The 15,794-nt window shown below is 42.0% G+C and overlaps 1 protein-coding gene across 9 annotated transcripts in view; it reads left to right on the top strand.

Annotated features, from left to right (window-relative positions):
• The window catches only part of MYCBP2 (MYC binding protein 2), a 977,923-nt gene extending 962,910 nt beyond the window's left edge, over nucleotides 1-15,013 (top strand). For all 9 annotated transcript variants that reach the window (XM_033949399.1, XM_033949405.1, XM_033949401.1 and 6 more), the window contains 3 exons: nucleotides 2,495-2,602; nucleotides 12,509-12,674; nucleotides 14,180-15,013. In XM_033949399.1, the coding sequence (XP_033805290.1) occupies nucleotides 2,495-2,602; nucleotides 12,509-12,674; nucleotides 14,180-14,295 (390 nt within the window). In that variant the 3' untranslated portion in view covers nucleotides 14,296-15,013. The remainder of the gene's footprint in view (nucleotides 1-2,494; nucleotides 2,603-12,508; nucleotides 12,675-14,179) is intronic.
• The last annotated feature ends 781 nt before the right edge of the window (nucleotides 15,014-15,794 follow it).

Raw genomic sequence — 15,794 nt, forward strand, 5'->3', positions numbered from 1 at the left:
AAATACAGGTATTGCTGGACAGGGAAGGAAGAAAGGGAGAAGAGGTACTGCTGGACAAGGGGTGCAGGGAAGGGAGAAGGGATACTGCTGGACAGGGGGATCAGGGAAGGGAGAAGGGATACTGCTGGACAAAGGGGAGGTAAAAGGAAGGGAGAAGAGGTACTGCTGGATCTGGCAGAAAGGGAGGGAAAGAAAAGGTGCAACACGCTGTAGGAGAGGGTGAGATGGTGCATGGGGAGAGAGCATGTTGGGTTGGGAGGTGGGAAGGAGGTGATGCCACTGAGGGAAGAGGCAAGGACAGAGAGAGAAAGCGTGCAGTAGGCAGAAAGTGTTGGACTCATGGAGATGGCAAGATGGATGGGAAGGTGAAATGTTACACTGGGGAAGGGGGAGAGGGCAGAGAGTGAAAAGTTGGACTCATGGAGGGAGAGAGAGAGATGATGTTTGGGGGAGGGAAGGAGGACCAGGGTGCCGAGGCAGATACTCTAACTACTAGGCTACTCTTTCCCTTCAAGGTTTGTCATCTTTATGTAGATACCAGTAAGCATTAGGTGGATTTTGGAGGGTCCACACATTTCACCAGAAGTGTACTAGGTAAACAGGGATATGGGCTGAGTCTCCATCTCTATAGTCCACTGTATAAACCACTAGGCTACTCCACGAACCTGCTTGCTGCTGTAATAGAACTGATCATAACACCTGAACTGTCATACAAGCTGGTATATACTGTTTTTTTACATCTTTGAGGGGTGGGAGGGAGGGTCAGGTAGTAAGGGGAGTCATGCCTTAATCCTTCCAGTGGTCATTTGGTCAGTTTGGGCATTTTTTGGCACTTATTCGTTATTGAAACAGGTCTAGCCTAAAACATCCAATTTTTGCCCTGGACATTTTCTACAGAAAAATGTTAAAATCAAGTCTGCTTTAGTCCCACCCAAACCACGCCCCCAACATGCCTTGTTGACACTTAGATGCACTGCAGACAAACTACATAAAAAAGCATCTAAATACAGGTATCAAAAATAATGATTTGGAAGTTTTAGCAAGAAAAATGTCCAAATGCCATTTTGGGGGCATTTTTCTCTTTTGAAAATAAGCTCCATAACATGTGCTATATCAGGATAGCATGCACTAAATTTTTTAAGACAGGCTAACAAACCAAATGTGTACTAATGAATACACATCCCTATTTTATGCATTGCTGGTCTTTGGTAGCAACAGATTATTCCATTGTGGCAGTAAAAATGTTTACCATCACAGGTAACACAAAAAAATTTAAAAAGAGAACCAACAAATGCATGTACAGCCACAAATTCATCGTTCCTCAAGAGAGCTTAAAACCTAAATGGATACATGAGGCTAAAGGAGGAATTATTCAAAATCACAGCAAATGTTTATGGGAGAAAATATTTGAACAAAGACTTCCTGGTTGTTAGGTCATCATTCTATCTTTTATGTATTGTTTGAGATAAAGAATGACACGGGGACAAATTTTTCCCCTTCTCCACGGGAACTCATTTTCCTGTCCCCGCGAGTTCTTTTCCTGTCCTGCCCCATTCCTGCAAGCTCTTCTTCCTCATCTGCACAAGCCTCAAACACTTTAAATCATAAGTGTTTGAGGCTTGTGTAGTTAAGGCAGAGCTTACAGGAATGGGACAGGGACAGCAACAAAACTCATGGGGACAGGACGAGGAAATTGAGTTCCTGCGGGGACGGGTAAAAATTTGTCCCCGTGTCATTCTCTAGTTTGAGAGTCTCAATTTTATTTTTTTTTGTGGATGCTACACTATGAATTATCTGTAATTAAATCTCTGTAACTGAATGATTGATATTTTATAGTAAGCAGCTGGTCCATATTCAGCTAAAATTTGAAGTCTGAATGAATACAGACAGAGAAAAAGAAAAAGGATAGGGCAGGTAGGGCTAAATCAGCAGAAGCAGCTCACTCAAGGATAAGGAAAGGTATGAATTATGAAACTTCCTGGGAATAGGAGAGATCAGACAAGAGATTCCTAAATCCTATTCTGGTGACAATACTGCTAGATATGTTTAAAAGACATCCACAGGAATATGAATGGGATAAATTTGCATATACTGGGTCTCCAGTATATACCAATGTACCTCAAATGCACAGATTGTTATATAGAAAATCCAGTTGGCTATGGGATCACCAGACAGGTTCTATAAAGCCAAATAGGAGTCATAGTATGACTTTTATCAAATATTTGTTAATCCATGAGGGAAAAAAGGCTTCATAATTATCCTGATGTCAGAGCTGCAAAGTTGTAATTTAGTATGTGCATCAGTTGTAGCTCCAATTCAGAACTTGTTAAGTGATAAAAAATCATAGTGGTCAGTGCAATAATTTTTCTATAGGAACAATAATAGTTTCTTGCCTCTTAAGTATAGATAATGGAAAATGTTTTAACAAATATAAATACATGTACTCAAAATTGCAAGAGAATTATGGAATTAAAATCGGGTATTGTAATTCTAGGCTTACTTTGGTGGAGAAGCTCGTTGTGATGCAGAGGCTGGTCAAGGTGATGACTATGATCCTAGAGAGCTCATTTGTGGAGCATGCTCAGATATCTCCAGGGCACAGGTATTGTAAACTTATTTTAATTATTTTTAGTTAGCTTCTTACATTCTGTATTCATAAGAATAGAACAATCCAAATCATTGTTGGGAAGAATATACGTGTTTATTTTGTAGAGAATGTCATGATTTGTCATAAGGCTTCACTGATTGCATTTTATAAATTTTTCCAGTGCTTTTATAGAATATATATATCACAAAATGAGAAACCAAGCTTTGCATAGTTTATATTAAATCAAGATCAGGACTAACAAATCAAATCTTCCATTTTTCAGTTTCCATTTTCTCAGAATACTTCTTTCTTTCTTCCCTCATAGAGCTTTAATATTATTCAGATTTTGAAAATAATTAAAACCACATCACAAAATTGAGCCACTGTTAAAACTAATGTATCTAATTTAATTTAATCTAATATTGACATTTATATACCACCTTTTCCTAAAAAATTGAACCTAAAGCAGTTTACAGTGAATTATATAAAAGACATTAAACATTAGTTGAAAAATTTCTGAAATGAAAGAGTTTTAAATTTTTTTCTGAAAGAAGTAGAAGCAACTTGTCTTTAATTAAAAAAAAAAGAGGGATATTCCATGTTTGCAGTGCTTTTTTTTTGCTTTTTTTTTTTTATAACCTTCCAAGGAATTAATTATCCTGAAATGGCTCTTACAATGATAGAGAACTACTGTCTACTTTTAAATGAATGCCCTGCAGTTCATGGATAAAATTAGTGATTCTTGTACAATCCCACTTTATTCTGGGGCCAGTGGGTTATTTCTGCTTACCTGCCAGGACTTTGTAGGAAGCCTCAACTTCAGAGACTTAAACCCCTCCCTGTCTTACCTCATCACTGTCCCTGTAACCTCAGTCTTTCTTCCTACAAGACAGGCTGTAGTGCTCATGTTTTATTTTGTGTATTTTCAGTCTTTGCATTCGCGGTTTTCGCCCTTTTGCTGTGGAAGTTCCCTTCAGGGACAGCTCTGACTGTGGGAGATTGCAGACCTTTGGGAAAAGTCTGATTCTGGAGGGTTCCCTGCTTGTCAGTAAGTCCTCTGGACAGCCTGCACATCAGATCGGATCTCAGGGACCATTTCTTTGGGAGCTAGCTCACCCCAGGTTTGTCCACTAGTGGGTTGAGCGCAGAGTGTGTGGTTCCGTGGAGGTGCGCCCGGGATCGGAGCTAGACTGCATTCCTCCACCAGGCGTGCTGCGCAGCATGTCCAATGGTGGCGGAGGTGACCAGCTGTGGACGTCAGGCCGGCGGGGCATTCAGAAGATTGAAGTTCAGCTTTCCAGCAAGTTGAGACAGAGGATCTCCCTGAGAGCTGTTTCAGCTCTACCTGCAGTGTTTTCTTGTCAGCACATGTTTCTGTGAGTACCAGCTAACAGCTTGAATCAGAGATTTTTGAGGTCTTTAAAAAGGGAGTTTTAGGTGGATTCCCTGCATGTCCTACCCCCACTCATAAAATCCTAAAATCACCATTTTTGAGAGTTCTCTATGATTAGTCCAGGCCCTCAGTAGTCATCTTGGAATTTTCCATATTTGATTTTAAAGTTATTTTTTTATACTTGCCAGCTTCATTTTTTAAAGAAAACCACATAGATGGCCTCTCCAGGGCAGGTTGTCATGGATTTTAGGGCATTTTTTCTCACTGTTCTTTGGAGACTCTGTGCCGGGTGGCTTCCACTTGGTGGGACCTCTGCCTGCGAGAAGACGCAGATGTCTGTTGCTAGCAGAGTCAGTCCTTTGAGACACCTAGCAAGCCAGCTTGCTTTTTTTGAGCTCAGGGACCATTCCCTGCATAGCTGCTCACATCCCTATTTTAATCAGGAGCTTGAGCATGGCTGTTTGACTCCTTCCCAGCTTGGCCAGGACTAACTGGGCTGACTGCATGGTCCTCCTCCTTTTTGTGGCGCAGTTTTCCTGGGGTTCAGTTTCAGTCTGACCTCTTTCCAATTGGCAGCCAGAAGACCAGGTTCGTTCAGCAAATCTGTGAGGCAGATTTGTTTCTCTATTGATTCCAGCTCAAATCCTATGCTGCAGCAGGCAGACACCACATGGCACAGTGAGAAAGGCTATTGTAGCCTTTGGGAAAATTGGGGGTAGGAGAGAACCTTAAAAGTTGAATTTGAAGGTTTATGACCCCAGAGCCCAGGGTCCCTGACCTCTAAAACCCATTTTCCTGTGATATTTTTTTTTTTTTTCTCCTTCAGGTTTCCACCGGCGGTTTTTTGGTGATTCTTCTGGTGCCAGCCATCTTGCATTTTAAATGATCTTGCCTCCATCTGCCTCAAAATCCCTCGATTTTGCTCAAAATCAACTGAGATGGACTCCTCGGGCCTTTTTATACCTTTATCATGCCAGGTTTGCGCCAGATGGCTGGTTGAGAAGTGTCCATGTCCCGCGTGTGACAAAGCGCATGGGGGAGGGGAGGGAGCTTTGGGTTCAGCCTCCGAGTCCTCCAAGGCTGGGGATCCACAAAAAGTGCTTTCTAAGGGAAAGAGACCTTTCCCAGGATCCTCTGAAACTTTATAAGCCAAGCAGAGTCGTGTGGGGGCCACGGAGCCCAGGAGGACCAGCAGGGAGTCCTGCTAGGGTCGGTGAGACTCCCAGTACAAGGCTTCACCTCGAATTTTGTGAGCCTTATGTGGAATGTTTATTTGAACTGCTGAGAGTGCTCAGCATCTGTGAGCACCGCACCAATGACAGTGGCTTAGGGGGTTCTCCTCTCAGCAGGCGCCGGACCATATGAAAATGCAGACTTGGACCGGAAGGTTTAGTCTGCCACAGACAGAAGATGGCAAGTCTTATTCTATGCAACTTTTATCCCAGTATGGTCTCCCTGGCAGTGTGCTTCCATGCAGGAGGACCGGTCAACAGGTGGGGCAGTTCAGGGGGAAGACCCCACAGTCCGCTGGCTGTTCAGAGCCTCTGCACTGTTAAGCATTATTTCTACCTCGGTGAAAGATTTAAAACTGGAAGTTCGCAAGCTTCCTCTTCTCAGTACTCAGTTACGAGCAGTTCTATGGCTCCAAATGTGTATTTTTCCTCGCATCTGAACATCACTAAGTTTTTCACTGACCACTTATCCGATGGCGCCAGATTTCCAGCAGCTGTTTGTTCAGCCAAAAGTGAATTTACTGGTGGCACAGATCACTAAATGAACCTCCCTCCCTAGTGAAAGTGGGGTGATGGTAAAGGATCCTCAGGGCCGCAAAATGGACTTGCTCCTCATGCATCAATTTGAAGCTTTGGCCCTAGGGATTAAGACGGCAGCTGTGTTTTTCTTATCAAACTCGCCTTTCTCGGACTTCAAACCCAATAGATCAGTGGTTTCAAACTCACACCCTTTGCAGGGCCACATTTTGAATTTGTCAGTATTTGGAGGGCCTCAGAAAAAAAATAGTTAATGTCGTATTAAAGAAATAACAATTTTGCAAGAGGTAAAACTCTTTATAGTTTATAAATCTTTCCTTTTGGTTAAGTCTTAATAATAATATTGTAATTTATAGCTAAAGAGACATAGGATCAAGAAACTGTTTTATTTTACTTTTATGATTATGATAAACATACCGAGGGCCTCAAAATAGTACCTGGCGGGCCGCATGTGCCCCCCCCCTTCCCCGGGCCGCGGGTTTGAGACCACTGGAATAGATGGGGAAGATTCCCAGATGCTCCTCTCTGGGGTGAATTATATTGTGGATGCACTGTATGATCTTAGAGTTATGAGCAAGGTCTCGGCCTATGCTGTCTCCTCCCGATGGATGCTCTGGATCAGACAGTGGGTAGGAAATGCTGTCTCTAAAGCTACACTAAGCAGGTTTCTCTTTAAGAGGCATATGCTCTTTTGGCAAAGGCCTAGATGATTGTTACCCCATCAGACCCCGGATGGCCCAGAGATTGTGATGGGGCAATTTTCAAGGCTTCCAAAGATTCCATACATATTTGGGAGGCCAAATTACACAGTCCTTCAGGGATTGCGCCAGAGATTCATCAGAGGCAGGAAACAGCAAGCCAAGAGCTCTCACTCTTTAACAGCCACTAAGAAAGCACAATAATGCCAAGCAAAAGGCTGAGCTCCCCCAGATAGGGGGCAGACTGACAGCCTTCTGGTCTAAGATTGGCATAGACTGCTGGGTTCTAGATGTAATCCAGGAAGGGTACAAAATTAAGTTCTGTGCCCCCCTACTAGACTACTCTGTAATTTCTCTGGACAAAGAGAGCCCTCAAAGTTCAGGCTACGGTAAAAAGGTTACTGGCTTTTTGGGCCAAAGAACCAGTCCCAGACACAGACTTGGGCTCGGGGGGATACTCTATATATTTTATTATGACAAAGAGAGGTTCAGACAACTGCAAATCGATTCTAGACCTCAAGTCAAGTCAATGCAGCTCTGAAGATACCGCAATTCCGCATGGAGACTGTTCAGTCAGTCATAGTGGCAGTGGCAGTGGCGCCGGGAGAATTTTTTGCCTCCATTGATCTGCCGAATACCTATCTTCACATTCCCATTTTTCCAGCCCACAGTAGGTTTTTTTTGGTTTCATGTGCGGGAGCAGCATTTTCAGTTTTCTGCTTCCCTTTGGCCTGGCCACAGTACCTCACACCTTTACCAAGTGGTGATAGCAGCGCAACTGCACAAAGCTGGGTTTCAGGAGCACCCATATTTGGTTGATTGGCTCATCAGAGCTCTGTCCTAGGGGGAAGGCAAGCTGGCAGTTTCAAGAGTGATGCAACTCCTCCAGAACTTGGGCTGGATAGTCAATTTTAAGAAGAGTCAGCTGGAACCAACTCAGCGCCTGGAGTACCTGGGTGACTTGTTCAACATGGCCTTGGGCCAAGTGTTTCTTCCAAAGCAGATTTTGGAGCTGCTCCAGAGACTGGCTGCCACAGCATGGCATTATCTGCAGGTTGTGGGGTCGATGGCGGCGACCATAGATGTGATTCCATGGGTCTGAGCGCACATTAGACCTCTCCAAGACTCTCTTCTTTCTTGTTGGTCCCCTCAGTCAGATTCACAACAATAGCCTCTTCCCTGGCTACCTACAGCGAAGAGTAGCCTGCGGTGGTGGCTAAGGTTAGCTTCCCTTTCTGGGGGCATGCCTGTTCGCATCTCCTGAGAGATACGATCGATGCCAGCCTTTACGGTTGGGGAGTTCACTGCAACAGACTCCCTAGTCCAGGGGCATTTGACTCCGGACCAGCAGAAGTAGTCCATAAATCACCTGGAACTTGGAGCCATTTGTCTAGCACTTCAGACACAAGAGAAGTCTCTGGAAGGCAAGACAGTCCGAGTTTTCTCAGACAATGCGACTGCGGTAGCATATGTCAACAGGCAAGGAGACACCAGAAGCACCCAATTTTTTTTTTTTTTCATTCAAAGAATAGTTATGCTCTGGAACACATTGCCAGAGTTTGTGGTAAGAGCAGATAGTGTAGCTAGTTTTAAGAAAGGTTTGGACAAGTTCCTGGAGGAAAAGTCTATAGTCTGTTATTGAGAAAACCAAAAAAAACTCTGTGGAGTGACGATGTTCCCAAATGGACTTTATTTGAAAGTATCAAAGTTCCAAAGGTACACTAAAATCATCCACATAAAATAATTCCATCCACATAAAAGTAAATCATCCACATAAGAGCCTTAAAGGACCTAGTCCATTTGGGAACATCGTCACTCCACAGAGTTTTTGTTTTGTTTTCTCTGGATTTTCTGCTTTGTGGATATTTTGGGGTCAATTCCTTTTGTTTTTTGCCTGTTATTGAGAAAGACATGGAGGAAGCCACTGCTTGCCCTGGATTGGTAGCATAGAATATTGATACTCCTTGGGTTTTGGCCAGGTACTAGTGACCTGGATTGGCCAAGTGAGAATGGGCTACTGGACTTGATGGACCATTGGTCTGACCCAGTAAGACTATTCTTATGTTCTTATTGTACCTAGAAGCTCAACTCCTCTTCTGGTGGGCAGAAACTCACTTGCAGGCTCTCTGTCACACATGTAGCAGGAGTGGAAAATGTGCAGGCCAGCTTTCTCAGTCAGCAAACTTAGACCCAGGGAAATGGTCACTCTCCACAGGTGTTCCATGCTATAGTTTGACGGTGGTGGCCTCGACGGTGAACTCTAGGATGCATCATTCTTACATCCAAAGATCCAAGCTTGGAAGCAAGGGGTTGGACGCGTTAGTCCAACCGTGGCCGGAGGACAAGCTCTTGTACATGTTTCCCCCGTGGCTCATGCTCGGTCAAGTCATTCGCTGGATTGCAATCCATCCTGGCTTGATAGTCATAGTTGCGCCCGATTGGCCTCACAGACCTAGTACTGCTCTGTATGCAGACCTAGTACTTTTCCAAAGGGAAGAAGGCCTCAGACGTCCAATCCAAGTGGATCTTCTCTCATGGACTGGTTCCTATTGAGAATCTGGAACACTCGGGGCTTAAAGCATGGCTCTTGAGCAGGCAGACCTGACGAGCAAAGGTTATTCGGACATGGTCGTTACCATGTTGCTCAGAGCTAAAAAGCTGCCCACAGTGGCAGCCTATGCTAAGGCCTAGAAGTCTTTTCAGCGCTGGTGTGCAGTCAAGGATGTAGAGCTCTGGTGAGCTCCGATTTCAGTAGTCCTATACTTTTTGCAGAAGGGGCTAGTCAGTAGGTTTTCTGAAAGTACAAGTAGCAGGCCTCGGCTAGCCACAGGTAACCTACCGAAGCGGTGGGAGAAAAGTAGTCGCTCTGGGTACGGGGTCAAGGCCATTCACCACCCTGTGGAGTGGTAAAAGGCCTTGTCTCTGCAGTTAAGAGAGGGAACACGCGGTCACCAATCATGTGTACAGCAGCCCCCTCTCTCCTTCCTAACGATCGCCACCATCCGGGCATCTCCCTTCCCCTCACCTTTGTGGCAATTTTCTCTTTTTTTGTTTGTCCTTTTGTCTTCTAGCTTCCCAAACTGGCTTTCAACAAGTCGCTTGCGGCTGCTTGAATCTTCTCCTCTGACTCAACCGGAAACAGGAAGTTGTATCAGTGGAGAAGTTTCGGGCAGCCATGCGCGACTTAATGAAAGCCGGCTCGGGAGCTGGGAGACAAAAAAAAGAAAATCACCACTAAGGTGAGGGGAAGGGAGATAACCGGACCGCGGCAATTGGGAGGGAGGAAGGGGACTGCTGGACTAGAGGTCTGCATGGGAACGGGGATCCCATGAGAATTACCCAAACAGAAAACAAAAAAAAGGGTTCCACCAAAGAGATTCCACAAGGAAAACAGCAGCGCAAATACAAAAGAAACTGTGGAATTGATGATCCTGTCAGAAGTAATTGCTGCTTTTTATGGGGACAGGCGGGGATGGAGGGGATTCCTTGCGGGGACGGGTGAGGACGGAGAGGATCCTGACGGGGATGGGTGGGGATGGAGAGGATCCTGGTGAGGACGGGTGGGGACGGAGAGGATCCTGGCGGGAATGGGTGGGATTTCTGTCCCTGCGCAACTCTCTATGCTGGACCTCGAACAAGAAGGGTACTGAAGGGAAGTGGAGAGAGGGGGGTGAGAGGAGTAGATGCTGATGGGAAATGGGGAAGAGAGAGTGGAGAGAAGACACTGAAGGAAATGAGGAAGAGAGAGTGGAGAGAAGACACTGAAGGGAAATGGGGAAGAGAGAGTGGAGAGAAGATGCTGAAGGGAAATGGGGAAGAGAGAGTGGAGAGAAGACGCTGAAGGGAAATGGGGAAGAGAGAGTGGAGAGAAGACACTGAAGGGAACTGGATGGAAGGAGGGGATATAGGAAAAAAAAAAAGGCACATGCTGGATTGGGGAGACAGATACCAGATCTGGGGGGGAGGAGAGAGATGCTAAAAAACAGCTGTGGGAGGGAAGGAAAGATGAAAGGGAAGAAGACAGGGATGACAGACTATGGGGAGAGCGGAGGGAAGAAGATGGTTGCCAGACCAATGGGGAGAGGGGAGAGATGGAAGGAAGAGTCACAGTAACAGAGCATATGGAAAAGACAGAGAGAAAGCAGACAGTGGATGGAAGGAATTGAATGAGGAAAGCAGAAACCAGACAACAAAGGTAGGAAAAAAATTATATATATTTTCTTTTTTTATGCTTTAGGTCTTAGGATAAAGTAGTATATTAGTTGTGTTGATAAACATTTATAAACAAAGCCCTGCCAGCTGAAGATCTCTTTTTCTAGTTTGGCAGCCAGAACTTTAATTGATTTATAAAATGTCAGTTGTACAGAATATTGTTTCTTTTTATACTTTAATAAGATAAGTTCAGTATAAAACTATTCAAGGCTTGTGTGGATGGGATCAGATGGTTTACGAGTAGGGACGGGGACAGAGCTCGTGAGGAGAGGACCGAACGGGATGAGCTCACTGTGATGGGGCGAAGACAGGGACAAATTTTTTTCCCCGTGTCATTCTCTAGTTCAAGACGACTAGACACGTTGCACTAGAAAGAAAGATTAGGTTCTTACGTCAGTAATCTTCCTTCTTGCATATCTGTCTAGTGGCCCTGAAGCCCTGTCCTGTGTATAGGCTTTACCTATCTTCTACCTTATGATCAGTCTGGATTTGAAGAATTTTCTCTCTCTGAGGAGCTGAGAGGATTTAAAAAAGATGATGATGTATAGGTGAATCCTCATGACCATGCAGTCTGGCTTAAGTATCTTCTTGTTAGTAGGTCATGTGAGTAGCTACAAGCTCTATACATAAATGGTGTTGGTTGCACAAGTTTGGATGTTATAATGTAATTTCCTATGTTTGTTACAGAGCAGAACAAAATTATAATGTGGGGGAATTTTCCCCGTTTTCCTGTGTCCTGTTCTGTCTTTTTTTACAGTGCTTTTGTACAAACTGAGGGGGTAGGAGCAGCTCCCTGGAAGGAGGTGGAGTTCAAATCCTGATTGACATTTTTCTACAAGCAATTTGCTAGTTCAGGTACAAGACTCTAGTGTTGAGGACCACTAGACACATTTACAAGAAAGAAGATTACTGAGGTAAGAACCTAATCTTTCTTTAGGTCGCTGCAGATCACATAGTAATGAGATGCAGAGTAGGGCTCCTTGCCTGAAGCCCCGCCAATCCCAGCTCCCCAAAGATGCAAGTGTCCTCCCTCCCCCACCCAAGATACTAGCACACACTAGTAGAAATGTAGAAACATGATGGCAGATAAAGGCCAAATGGCCCATCTAAGACTGCCCATCTGGCTATCCCAGATCCCACATGCCTAACCCATGCCCTTTTGAATTCAGACACAGCCTCTGTCTGGGAGACTGTTCCATGCATCTACTACCCTTTCTGTAAGGGATCTTGCATAAGTGGGGGTGGGGTATGAGTACAGGGAGATCTGCACCCAGGCTGTGAAAATAACATTGTTTATGAGGTTGCTCACAAGCAATGTTATTCCTTTAACATGGGATTCAGCAACCTGCAAGACTGAGATAACCTGCAGGTTGCTGAATCCTGCAGAAAATCAAAGTGCAGTAAAAGATAGCCTTTTAGCGCACTTTAATAACTACCATCACCACCACCACCCCTATCCCATTAGAAATGGGCACACTAAAATATGATTTGTTTCTGCTTATTTTTTGGGTGGCATCTACTCACAGAGTGAGGCATTTTTATCTATAAAAGAGTTTTAATTTTTATCATATGCAGAAGAAAACATGAACTTCTGACTAATCTTGGGTGAAGAAAATCCTGTGTGTGTGTGCATACACTCCAAGAAGAAATGAAACAGCTGTTTTGGCTCTCTTCTAAAACATCTGGATACTACTAATCTAAAATTATATTTTGTACTGTTAGAACAATTTTGTAAGGCTCCATTATTAAAGTGGCATATAAAAACTGAAATAACTATAGGTACTAATAGGTGGTATATAGTTACAAATTTTATGGGTAATATATATGTTCTGTTTTTGTTTGTATTCAGATGTGTCCAAAACATGGTACGGATTTCCTAGAATACAAGTGTCGTTATTGCTGCTCAGTGGCTGTGTTTTTCTGCTTTGGAACAACACATTTTTGCAATGCTTGTCATGATGACTTTCAAAGAATGACAAGCATCCCCAAAGAGGAACTTCCTCATTGTCCAGCAGGTATGTGTTTTTATAGTTACATTACATTACATTAGAGATTTCTATTCCACCATTGCCTTGCGGTTCAAGGCGGATTAAAAAAGAATTACAAAAGACGTATTACAAGAAGAAGATATCTGGTAATTTCTAGAGGAGATAAAGAGTAGATGAGGTTGCTTTGGGGAATTGGGAAGGTATCTTAGATATTTGTTGCAAATCGGCCACAAAGATGTGTAAATGGCAAAATCACTGCTTATATGCTACTTACACATACAAAAGCCTTGAGAGAAGTCGCTTTTGTATGGATTTTGTTTTGTTTTTTTTAAATAAAATAGTTGTAGATGCCCCTAATACACTTTTTTTTTTTTTTTTTTTGCACAACTCTATATTTGTTTTATGAAAGACTCTGCATTCAGTAAGCATTTTGTAAAACACATACAAATTTTGAACACCCAAACTTGGACAGTTTTTTTTCTGTCCCTGGACTTCATGTACAGATTTGAGCCTGAATGTATACAAGTTATAATCATTGATTGCAAAAATACAAGCAAATTTGTTTAAGCTTGCAATTCTGGTATATCTATTTCTTTTGTAGGTGTAGGGCAGTGGTCTCAAACTCACAGCCTGCGGGCCACATGCGGCCTGCCAGGTACTATTTTGAGGCCCTCGGTATGTTTATCATAATCACAAAAGTAAAATAAAACAGTTTCATTTTCATTGTCTCTTTAGCTATAAATTACAATATTATTATTAAGACTTAGCCAAAAGGAAAGATTTATAAACTATAAAGAGTTTTACCTCATACAAAATTGTCATTTTTTTTAATAAGACATTAAGTACGAGTATTTTTTTCTGATGCCCTCCAAGTACATACAAATCCAAAATGTGGCCCTGCAAAGAGTTTGAGTTTGAGACAATTGGTGTATCCTGCTACTTTGAAGGTTGTCAGTGGAGTTCTTTATTGTACTTATGATAGTAAAGTAGATTTTGCAAGATTTTGCTGGCAATTCATTAAATAGCAAAACATGAGTTGTTTCAGCATTCTATAGTTGGGGTAGAGCTTCCTTGCCATTTGTTTCTGGTCTTGAAAATTTAGGCCCCCTTTTATCAAGCTGCATTAGGGTTTTTTATTGCAGATTGCTGCAGTAAAAGTTTCAACACTAATAGAAATTTTATGAGCATCAGAACTTTTACTGCAGCAGTCGGTGATAAAAAAAAAACCTTAATGCAGCTTGATAAAAGAGGGTCTTAGCTAGTAACCTGACTTCTAAACCTGAACCCTTCTATTTCTATGTACATATGGTTTATGCTGATTTTTTAAAAAGATTTGGATTGCATAATTAACAAATTGCATTTAATTGATACATATTTTTCTGATTGTGATGATTTCTTTTACTCTGAGGAGTTGTTGGATCCTGAAAAAAATGGAAATACCTGACTGCTTGGCTATTAGTTTGAACTCATTAGTCTACCTACCAATGGATTTATATCTTTTTTTGTTTACTTTCTGTTTAAAATTATTACAGGCCCCAAAGGGAAACAGCTAGAAGGAACAGAATGTCCTCTTCATGTTGTCCATCCACCCACTGGTGAAGAATTTGCTCTGGGCTGTGGGGTTTGCAGAAATGCTCACACGTTTTGAACAGCTGTTAGGTTTGCTAGAGCAGAGCTGGTTGCCCCATAGTGCCAGGCGTGGAGTCTAAACCATAGTGAGAATGAGGAGGGGACCACTTCAGAATCCAAGGGCATGAACAATGTACAGTGTAAGAAGGATGCCAAATGCCATGTACAGAAATTTGTGCTGTGAGAAATTAACTTTTCTATAAAAAATATGGAAACTTGAAGTGTTCACATGTGACTGTTGCAGACATCATACACCCACAAGTAACTGGTGTGTAACATGATGCTTTGGAGAAAAAACATAAGTAATGCTGGCCCTTGGATCATTGAATCATTGATATATAGTGACTTTTTATAATCTTGTACAATTTTACTGCATCACGGGTTGGGAAAAGAGGAATATTTGGTTTATTTCCTAGACTGTTATAAAACAAAATTGTGTTAGGGTGGTATATAAATGTAACAGGTATCACGCTGTATATAAAGATATCAATGTTTGTCTTGTATAAGAGTTATTGCATTACATCAATAGTTTCATTTAAACTTCTGGGTTATGTTTGAGCCTGAAATTTTAATGAAGTGCAATACTGAGTGTGCCTCATATCTCGCAGCTGTAAACATAATGGAATGTACATGTCAATAAAGCCACTGTACATTTTTATACAGTGACAAAATATGATGAATGTTTAGAATTTTATTTAAGAGGAATGGCTTTAAAAAAAATAAATCATGGTCTTTAACACAGTGTTTTCTTTTTTTCATCTGGGCAGACAGCAGTTGCCAGGGAATTATACTGTAGATGTACATTCAGTTTGTTTGCACATTGTAAATTCTGTATGCACAAAATCAATTCAACACACATTTGCACATGAATTAGTATATGTTAAGTTGATTGATATGTATTACAATATTTTTTTAAGTTTCCATATTTATTCAGTTTTAGCTATACCACCGATCAAGTAACATCCAGGAAGAAATTCTATAAAGTTACAATAACTCAAAAAAAGAAAACAGATATCTAAAAAGTCAAATGGTTCCCAGGTCTCACATCATTCCCAGATCAACTTAAATGGCAAATGAGAAACAAATTATAATAGATAGTTTTTAGACTATTTTTGAAACAAATATTATCACATATAATGAAGAAGTACATTCCAAAATGTTGGTCCAGCCACACTAAAAGTAGCATGGCAGATATAATCCATTCTAGTAATTCTAAAGGAGGGTGCTGGAAGAAGATTCTGGTTTAGCAAGTGAAGGTAGATTTTAAATCAAATCCTAGTTAAAATAGGTAGCCAATTTGCACTACAAAGAAATGGTGTTAGTGCTCAAATTTATTAGTGTAATTTATCAATTTGACCACTGTGTTTTGTACCAATTGGAGATGCTAGATCTCTTTTATAGATAATCCACAAAGTAATGCATTAAAATAATCTAAGTATGTGAGAACAAGTACTTCAAAGGTCTTCAAAGCACATTGCTGGAAAAAGTGAATTAAGGTCAACTTAAAAAGGCATATTT

Source organism: Geotrypetes seraphini, chromosome 6 (assembly GCF_902459505.1).
Source record: "Geotrypetes seraphini chromosome 6, aGeoSer1.1, whole genome shotgun sequence".
NCBI classification, from domain to species: domain Eukaryota; kingdom Metazoa; phylum Chordata; class Amphibia; order Gymnophiona; family Dermophiidae; genus Geotrypetes; species Geotrypetes seraphini.